Source organism: Electrophorus electricus, chromosome 9 (assembly GCF_013358815.1).
Source record: "Electrophorus electricus isolate fEleEle1 chromosome 9, fEleEle1.pri, whole genome shotgun sequence".
Taxonomy (NCBI): domain Eukaryota; kingdom Metazoa; phylum Chordata; class Actinopteri; order Gymnotiformes; family Gymnotidae; genus Electrophorus; species Electrophorus electricus.
The window spans coordinates 9,611,648-9,622,500 of NC_049543.1; the positions used below are offsets into that span (position 1 = coordinate 9,611,648).

The 10,853-nt window shown below is 40.8% G+C and overlaps 1 protein-coding gene across 1 annotated transcript in view; it reads right to left on the reverse strand.

Moving 5' to 3' along the window:
• Positions 1-2,761: 2,761 nt before the first annotated feature.
• The window catches only part of snx18a (sorting nexin 18a), a 14,093-nt gene continuing 6,001 nt past the window's right edge, over positions 2,762-10,853 (reverse strand). Inside the window, exon 2 of the mRNA XM_027029387.2 lies at positions 2,762-6,222. Within this exon, the coding sequence (XP_026885188.1) occupies positions 5,969-6,222 (254 nt within the window). The 3' untranslated portion in view covers positions 2,762-5,968. The remainder of the gene's footprint in view (positions 6,223-10,853) is intronic.

Sequence of the window (10,853 nt, forward strand, 5' to 3'; positions counted from 1 at the left end):
ACGCACCAATCTCTTTCAATGTAAAGGCAATAGAGTTATTACAACTAAATTTTTTTTATCCCTCTTACAACAGTTAAACATGACTACAACCTTTTGTACATGCATCTGTGAGAAGTGGCTGAGAAAACAGTTGGTTGTGTACACAGCTCTGCCCAAATCTTAAGTAACCACCATGGTTTAAATAAGGAGAGAAAATGTTCCCTGGTCCTCTCTGTTTATCATGTTAGTGTACATCCTGAGATGTGATTCATTAAAGAAAATCACATAAGGTACTAACTTTGCAATCTGACTGAAAGCTAGACCTGTGCAACAGTAGAATCACTCTCCATGCGCCTTGGCTTAATTAGATTCCATGTCATGCAGTGAACAGAAATATTCTGGGAAAATGACAGTTAGGGGGAGATATTCTTTAGGTGACTCATAATGTGACAGGCTCTGGGGGTGGGCTAGAATCTACATTCCCTGGTGTTAAGAGGCCAAATCATCATTCTTGCCTCATCTCAAATTCACAAAACAAAATCTAATTACAGTATCTAGTTCTCAACAAAGATTGTTTTATGAGGATAAATTGATACATATTCCAGATTATCTAATTTTCTCATAATGTTCCTTGAATACCTACTGAACAGAAGGCTTACCAAATTTGGTGATGTTATACTTTCAGACCAGAGTTAGCCTTCTTACATATGTGGTCTGGAACGTAGCATTCAGCTGGCTAACGTGGGCAACAAACAGCTCTTGTAGAAAGTCAAGATTATTGACGTAACCTCAAGAGAGCCTAATGGTGACGTTTCACTTGCTCCATAACAACTAGGTGAGTGTTGGAAACCTTATTAACTGTTCCTGATTTGCTGTGCCTGTGCTGAAAAAATACTTTCTTTAAAGGAACATTTTAGACAGAAACGAACAGCTTGAACCTTTTGGAATTCGCCGTTTGCTGTTCTTTTTACTATTCTTTCCATTATTAGAACCGTAAATCGTTCTCCTCTCTGTGGAGCTACACCCCCACCCCCCACCCCACCCCTACAACAACAGAGGAGCGAGTGTGTGTGCGGGTATGTGTGAAAAACAGACCTCTTGGAGAGCAGCCAGAGGGTGGAGGAAGCAGTCAGCGTTTTTTAGATGATGTGAATGAGGCCCTGCTGGAGTGGGCTTCCTGTGCGGGGCTATAAAAACAAAGCAAGCGAAGAATGCCCAGCACTCCCACATTCCGGAGCTTTCTGCCAGGTACAGGCCATGCGCTCGTTTCACCTCTTGTCACCTCCCATCAGTCAGAAACAATAGTGGAGGTTTGGCATATTGGATGTGTATTGGTCTTTGCAAGCTTCAAACAATGACACGCACTAAAATCTTTGTCAACGTCAGCTCCATAGCCTACCTCAAAATTACTCAAATAATTTGCACAAGGCAATAAAGGGTATTAACTGACGTTATAGTATTAGGTGGCGTTAAAATCATATGGTCAGTGAATTTAGAGGTTTCCAGGGCTGGGAATAACATGTTTGTAATTCACTTGAGAGGGTTGGTTGGGCTAATGGCTCATCACACATGACTGTGATTGCCTCATGGGTTATGAGAATTAAGCAACCCTGACTGAAAGGCTCAAGAGTCAATACCAGCTACAAGATCATTTGGATCACCAGATAACCATTACCGATTTTTCTGCTTGATACGCTGTGCCTTACTTAAAGTTTTGGAAAAGAGGGTTTTAACAGATGTAGAATGCTTCTTCATTTGCTTATAAACATTTACTTACAAACTTGCTATGTCCTGTGTCCCTGGATGCATTATCAGTGGTCAAAGCAAAGGAGTCATATGATCCTCCAGACACAGCACTTCCTTCAGCTTCACAGGAAGAGAACAGGAAATGTTCCAACGCATGTCTGAAGACAAGAGTGGAACCAAATGATTCAGAGCACTAACTGGATAAACTCAGTGACACTCTCAGTCTTGTGATATCCTTCCATGGTTTCATCTAGATCGCCTTTATGAGCAGCATTGCCTTGTGGCGACAATGAATCATGAAAGTAAATTGTTTTAAGTATCATGTTTCCACGTGAGGGAATGCTAATTGTACACCAATAGAGAAACCAGTACAGATATTACTGTACTGGAGAACATCATACTTCCCACACATACTAGCCTCAAAATAATCTCACTGTCCTCAGCATTTCTTGAAAAGGAAGAAGTTACAAAAGAGAAAATGTAACAGCATTTTCTAGTTATGCAGGTTATTGGTTAATACCTTGTAGTAACAAGCTGTAATTTCAAATTCCCCAACTTGGAGGGTTTCCTGGCTCAATAGCAAGGGTGGGACAAACGTGGACACCGGCTGCTCAACACAAAATGTTATTGAAGGTGGAGTGTCTGGGGTTTTCCCAGGAGACATTCTGAGTAGTGTCAGTTTTATTGTGTTCAAATGGCTTGAGTTTCCATCACCTCAGCAAGGTCAAGAACTCATCAAAGGCCCATAATTGGAAACAGAATTTCAGGTGCAATGTTTACTCTGTATATTTTGCCAATTTTTGGTCAGTTTTGAGGAGAATTTCAAGTTTTAGAAAAAAAGATGTAAATTCTACAGAGTGATCACGTATTGAACAGATTAAGTGCCTCTCTCCAACTTTTCAAAGGACAGTAGCCATACTTGGGTGAGAAAGACCCAGATGTCAAATATGTCAATTCAGAGAAGTGTAGACAGAAAGTTGAAGAGGAAAGAAAATTGAAAGTTGAAAGAGGAAAGATTTTTTTCAGAAGCATGAAATAAATAGAAAAGCTTTATTATACATACCTGAACACAACTCAATGAGATGCAACTTTTCTTTAGATGTATGCAGAGCTGAAGGGATTCAGTCTACCATATTTGAAAAAGTCACGCTACGTGGAGCTAGTGAAAATACACAATCATTTCTATTCTCTTGTGTACATAAGACTGATGACATTTGGGGGAGCACAGAGTGAACCTTTCTGCAGCCATTTGGGTGGAATGTGGCTGTTGTTTTCATACTATGCCCTCTCCCTCTGACTCATGGCTGTAGTATTTAACACGAGGGTGGAACCGGAATTGGACTTAATCTGAGCAAAAATCTTAGAACTCCACTTCAGTAGTGAGGAAGAACAAACCATTGTACTAATGCCTAATGTTCTGCAGTGGACTCTATTCACCATTATATTGTAACTGGAGTTAGAGATCAGATTTAATGTATGGCATAAGACAAAAACAAAGCAATTTATGTGCATTACTTCCTTTAAATGTGCTCGTGACAACCGTTACTTAATTTTGTCACCACAGCAGACTTCACCATTTGGAAGCTTAAGTGTTCCTTTAAGCATCTGGAAAGTGTTTCCTGTAAGGCAACATCAGTATTATGCTATTTCTACCCATCACTTCTCTTCCTAGAACAACCCTCTTGATGCCAGCATCCAGTGTGTCAGCCACATGTGCTTGTGCTATATTCCCAACCAGTAATAAATGTTAGTTTTGCTGATTTTAAATGCCCTCTTTAATGAAAGATCTATTTGGTGCCTCTGTAGGAAGGTAGGAAGGAAGGTAGGTAGGAAGTGTCAAGACACTTACACAACAGATGGTTTTGTCCTTAGTAATGTTGCACTTAGTATCAAGATGGAAATCATAAGATTTCATTTCATTTGAAAGTTGGGCTTTCACTGCACAAGACCCACTCATCTGCATTTCATTCAAGATAAACACTGCTCTCATATAGCTTTGGCCAATCAAAATATAAAGTTTCATACATATATTCTAAGCACCATCTTCACATGTTCCTTTAACAATCTGAGGTTGTGACTGTTGGTTGATTACATCGTTCTCTAGACCACCAGAAAAATGCGACCCTCAAGATGGGAACCCCCCCCCCCCATCTGTGAACAGGAGGCTTGTTTGGCGTGGAGTCCCGAGGTCCATCCTGCTGAAAGCTAAGCGCACTTCTCTGTTTACAGAGAGAGCCGGGCACCGGGGCACTCTGCCAGGGCCGACTAGAGAAAGGGCCAGATCTGGCACCCAGGCCATATTCCCACGCCGTAGCACTGAAGAAACGGGAGGGGGGGGGGAGCATTTTGTCACCACTCAGGGCAGGCTCTCGCCTCAGTAACACAAAGTTAAGTACAGGGGGCTCACCAAAGACCCACTCACTTGGGTGCATTATTTGGAGGGACTGGTCTGTAAATGTGTGATCTTAGCATAAAGACATAATATATACTTTTTAACAATATGCTTCACATTCAGCACTTGTGCTACTTTTTGTATGTGTCCTCACAGACTTTTTTACACTTTCACATCTTTCATTCCTCAATACAGAAAACAAGAATCAACTTTTTTTTCATTGAGGCAAAGACTTTGGTAGTATAGTGCAAACTTCAGAATGGATTCTTACATAGAATTATTCTATAGAACACACATCATACATACATATTGTATAAAATTTGGAATTAACCACAATACTCTATTGTGGGCAACTTACAAAATGCATTATTTAACTAACAGCGTTTTCATTAGTTATGTTGAACTGAACTGGGTTTCCCAATAGCATCACAACACAAAGACCATTGTTACATGGTACAGCAAATATCACAGTGAACACACACTCTCATTTAAAATGACCTTAACACATACCAGTATCATTAACTGGACAAAACCTTTGTTTATACTGAATTAGAATAAATTTAAAACCGTTTTTAAATTTGGGGAAAAAAAAAAAAAAAAAAAGACATGGGGCCAAGTTATGTAGGGGGTTTATTTTGGGGGAAAATCTCAAAACATTTCTAAACAAACCAGGGATGTTTTCTTCAGCACAAAATTAAATAAACCTTTCCCCCCCCCCCCCCCCATTACATTATTTTAGGAAAAAGGGGGACTCAAATATGTATATAAAAAAAGACATCACATTTTATTATACATGAAGAAGTTGAACAGAAATGGAGTCCTGAGTAAGTGGTGCTTTAGTTCATCATCAAATTGTCTTGCTTTATTTAGATCCTTGACCACTGCCACCATTCCATGTGCCACAGGAGTACTTTCATGCCTTCTGTGAATGACTGAGTAATCTAGCTGGGACACAATGGTTTTTTCCTTAAATATACTCCACATTCTGGTCTGGACTGAAAATATTGTGGGGAAAAAATCAGTTTGAGTGCCAAAAAAGGGCATCATTCCTCTACTAAGGATTATCTTCACACAAAATAAACGCATCCCTAGCTTGCTCTCTTGGGGCTTCATGGATAATAAAATTAGGCAGTGTAAAAACACATCTTAAAATAAGTATACTACATACTGCATATATATATATATATATATATATATATATATCATTGCTTAAAAGAACTCATAGGAATACGACAAAGACGAGACTGAAAGGCACGACACAGTGAAGCCAATCTCTCTGTACAGAATGTAAACATTCTGTATATTCAGCTAAGTCGGAAAGGGCTCTAGCGTTCCAAAGTCGGCAGTGGTAAGCCACGCAACCGCTCCGAGGAGGAGATGACCTCCTCGAAAATGACCTTTCAGTTACCATTTCGCATATGAACAGTGTTAGAAGGCAGAGTAAATGAAGTCCTCTAAAACGTGACATTAGTAGCGTAAGCAAAAGACTTCTGTTGTTTTGTTAAGGTGAGCCAAACTGTGTTCTTAGTGGAACGCTTTCCTTCCTCCTCAGCACTGGTGTCACAGAACTAATGCAGGCCTCCCTTGTGGCTACTGCTCAGGCCATTGGCCCTCCCCTCTACTGGCAACAACCCACCTCTCCGACAGAGGGTTATACACGTCTCATCACGGACCTTATTCTACTGCAGTGAGACATTCGTTAGGTGGGTGAAGAATTCACACACATATCTGAGAGGGAGGGCTATGGCGCTATGGCGGTTATCGGCTAACGGTCGCCTGGCTCTAGGCTTGGGAAAGGGGGGGGTGGCGACGGGGAGTGGCCAGCACGCGAGTGAGGGTTCTGGCGGCGGCCTAAGCGTCGTCGTACTTCCGGAGGGCCTCCTCCAGCTTGCCCGTCACCTTCTGGAAGAAGGTGATCTGCTGCTGCAGGTAGTGCTGCATCTGGGCCTTGAAGTCACGCACGCGGGTCTGGTGGAAGTGCTGGATCTCGGCCAGTGTGGCGAATGAGATGATGTTGCAGCGCTCCATGATGCCGTCGGCCTGCTGGCGCTCCATCTTGCCCTCTTCCACGTGCTTCTGGCTCTCTTTCACCTTGGTCAGTGCACCTGAGGGCAGAGCACAGGCTCGGTCAGGGTTGCACTTATCTGAATGGAAACATTAACTGTAGTTCGTGACGTAAAACGAGGTGTTGGCAACACCAAGGACGTGGCTTCAATCCCAGGGAACCAAGACGTGGTCTTACTGTTAAATATTATGCTGAAAATGTAAATATAATAATAATAATAATAATTTTCTTTTTTAACAGCAATTTGAAAAACAACTTTTTTTTTACTTAAAGAAGGTTTTCCACATCCAGTAAATATTTACACTATATGCCTGAACTAGGTTTTACCATAAACATAATATTTATTGTTTTGTTTCGTTGAAATGGTTTATACATGCTTATATGTATTGTCACAATGTTCAGGCCTACCTCTAACTGTAACCTTGGCATTGGCGTGAAAAGCACTACGCCAAATTCCACATTTCTATGTGATCTTTAACAATTGTTATTCAATTTTTCTGATTCAAGTGTTAAAGTATTAACCATGTTGATCTGTAACCTATGTCTGGTCTTTATTAGTCAGAAACAGACCCCCCCCCCCACTGTTTAAAAGAAACCACCAAAGGAAAGACAGATGTTTCCATAGAACACAGCTCACCCTGCGACATTTGATGACAGGACTAACATTCTTGTTAGTCATAGAACAAGAAGAATCAAGTATAGCCACAAGGATAGTCAAAACCATCAGAAAGTCATGTTGCATGCATTTTTTATACATATATACACACACACACTAATATATATATATATATATATATATATATATATATATATACACACACACACACACACACACACACACACACACACACACACACACACACACAGAGAGAGAGAACCAGTGCAGTCATAATATGCTTGCTTAAAAGAATATGGTTATTAAAACAACAAAAACAACAACCACCACCACCACCACCACCACCACCACACAAACCCAAAACATTAACATTAATTCAGTCTAAGACAGAGCCCCCCCCAGGTCTTAACCTTGATTAACCCTGATCTGAACATTTTAAAAATCATCTACTAATGACACATCAGCTAATTAAGAAGCCCCTCACTAGTTTAACATGCAAGTGCCAAAGGAAGGAACACTTTAAATGTGCAGAGGAAGAACTGAAGCACCATCACCATGAAATACTGCTTTCCTAATTCAGCTGACACACTTCATTATCAAATCTCTTAATTTTTTTTATCAAAGCTAATTTTTCAAAATTATTTGAGGGCTTAAGGAAACAAATAAGTTCTGGAGACCGCAGACCTTTGGCAAGCTTGTCCTCTGCTAGCAAACTTGGAACTCTGAACACAGCATGATGTGTCACTATGGGAATTTTTCCTACTGACACAGCAATAACATGCACATAACATCTGAGTAAGCAGTGAAAAGCCTACACATGCCCTAGGGCATTGTTTCTCAATGCCAGGATTGGAAAACTGCACTGCAGTTTAGTACCCATCCTGCTCTGAACAGCTGCTTCATCGCAAGAAGTGAAACTCAGTCAATAAATAATCAAGATATTACATAAGGGGAAGAAAATAAGGCCAAAAGACCTGGCCACTGGGTTCGCGCAAGCTGTAATTTCACACTTTAATTTTCAGAGTTTGTGAGTGGAAGCCCTGCGAGAGCAAAGCACGCAACAGTTGCATCCAGAGGGGTTCCAGCTATGCCACACTGGCATTGGTCAGCGCTGGACAACAATGCAGTGCACCAAAAAAAATAAATAAATCACCACATCCTTAGTGGACACAACCTTTTGCAGGTGGAGAAGCAGCTCACTGCTCTGGATAATAAAGAAGGAGGCTGCAGCCGTCTATGCGTACTGATCACTTTCAGTCCACAAATCCCACTTATAGCAGACGATTGTTTTAAGTCAATTAGCTTTTGTGAAACCACAGTGAAGCACCACTGTGACACCGTCACCTTATGAAGAATTTCCTGCTTGATAACAATGAGTGAGTTATAATCCATTCCCACGAGGTGCGTTGCATCTAAAGATCGGTAATTAATCCATGAAAGGAATGGACACAGCAGCAGCAATCTGGTTTCTCTGAATGAATGAATGAATAAATAAATAAATAGATGAAAATCTTTTTACCACATGCCCCTTTCCATAACCTTCAAAAAACCTCGAAATGTTACTTGCTGTGAATAGTTCTGTACTATAAACATGTCAATAAATGTCTATATAGAGTCTTATTTTAAACAATAGTTGGCCAAGATGCCAGACTGACGTGGTAATGTGCTAGATTCAATTCAAAAGAAGCAACAGTGAGAAGAGTGGGAACAGTGCGTCTGTGTGCTTCCAGCTCAGGAGGCTCCAACACTTTCTTTAGGGCATTCCAGTAACATCAGCACACAAGCAGGCAACTCAATAGCCAAACTGAACCTTGTGAAAAAGCTATTTGCACTTCCTCAAGAACAGACCTGAGCAGCACAGAAGGCTCTAATTACAGGCTTGCAGATAAACACAATAAACAAGGCAAGCTTCTACACCCCCCCTTCCTCCACCTTACAAAATAATCTGTCCTCTTCTACTTACAAGTGGCTTGCTAATTACAAATAGAGGAATACACAAGCAAGTTCATCTTTCAGTTCAGGGAGTGTGACTTGTTAACAGTGGTTCAGTCTGATAGGATATCAGTCATTAAGTAGGTTATTCCATTACATAAAGAATACCTGCTGTGGGTGGGACTTTTTGTGCTGCTAAAAGAGTAACATTTTAACCAACAGAAAAACAGACAGTAGGCTTCCTCTTATAAATACTTAAGACTAGTGTGGGTCTACAGTTTCAGGTAAAGCCTCACAGAGTAGACACAGCCAACTATGTGCCTGTGCATGTGGGTGAACTTCCTTGATTGCTTGAGAGGTGCATTGACTTTAGCTGGAGGTTTAGTAAAACAAATCAACCGACCAAGCAAATACAACGCCACAACATTATACATTCTCATGGTGTCAGTTCTGGAAATTTAAAACTATTCTGGCGAGCCTGTGTAAATGCAAGGTTTGCTATGGGCCAACTAATAGTCTACACAATTTTGTAACAGCAGACTTAGATACCCTTGTGTCCATGCAATACAGGGTCAGGTCTACTTATATTTTGCAGTGTCAAAGTGTAGCACTGAAAGCAGAGAAAGCCCAGATGGCCGACTTCCCTTCTTGCTGAGCGAAAACATGCGAGACATTCCTGAAGCTCCCATCCCCCAAAACACTCTGCCTTCTGGCAACAGAAGCCCCTTCTTCGTAAACCCGGGGCAAATATCTAGCATCTGATACTGCTGATTTAGAAGCAGATCTGCTTGTCCCTTTATCTGCATTCATTTAAACGCAGAAGACTTCCACTGATCTGAGAGCAGCACTGCGACACCGGCATCATCTCTCATCCCGTCTGGGAGAGAGAGAGAAAGACACACGAGACGTGGTCACACTAAGAAATTTAGGTGTGTGCTTTTGGCTGCCGCTGGAGACAGCAAGGCCCAGTCTGGACGGGTAAAGAAGGGCACATCTCCTGAAATGTAAAAGAAACCTCAACCACATCTTTTCCCACTACAGGCCAACTGGTAGGCGTGTCACACTGGTGTACATAGTTAAGCAGTCAAAGGAACAGTCCAAAGGATATAACACAACATTTAGAGTAAATCTTAACACGACAGAGATGTTAAGATGAACAGGATAAAATAGGAAATGTGACAATGTTGAAAAATTCTTTTTAAAAGTAGCATCAAAAGTAGCATTTTTAATGAGAGTCCAACATTTAAAAGGACAATTATTCTAGATGGGCTGACATAGTTGGCACCCAGGGGGTGAAGGGGAAGAAAAACCATCCAACTCACAGCAGGAAAACTGTATGGGGGAAGGGGGGATCTGCAAGAGCAAGAGACTCAAAGAAAACAGTGCAATTCAAAAGCACTCTGCTTGTGGACCTTTACCTGTTATGTAATGTGCTGTTACACAATGCTGCTCCTAGTTGCTCCACAATTACACTAGTGAACAGTGCAAACTCTCAAAAAACTGTGTTACAAGAGCAAATACAAGTGTGCTTTTTTTTTGTGGTTGATGTATGCTATTCCAAAATAAAAGTCTTATGAAGACATTGTATCTGATAAACTGCTCTTAATGCCAAATGGAAATAGGCAATATATGTGGGGAAAACTTACAGGGGTGACAGGCCCCAGGTCTCACAAACTTGCTTTGAGTAGGCCTACACTTTATTTCTACATCATAATTAATAACACTCTGCTCACTCTAAGGGCTCTGTAAGCAGTACACCCAAAATAGGGGGATTTATTATCAGTTGGACAACCATCACACCAAACACCACCATAATAAATATTCCGTTTTCAACTTCTCTTTTAAAATAGTGTCAAAATAGTTTACTTAATGTTATATAATCTTTAATCATTAAAAAACTAAATCTCTAACAATGTCACAAAAGGGAAAAATATAACGAGATCAGAATTGTGTCATTTAAGACTTACCATTTTTTATTTTTTACAGTGATGAAACAACTGCTCCTTTAGGTCTTTGGGAGTGGCACTGCTCAAAGATGTTTTATTGAATCAGAGCGGTAGGGGGAACTGGGTCTTTTAAGAGCTGGTAAAGTGAAATGGCTGCAGCACAGTTTTGGAATGGCA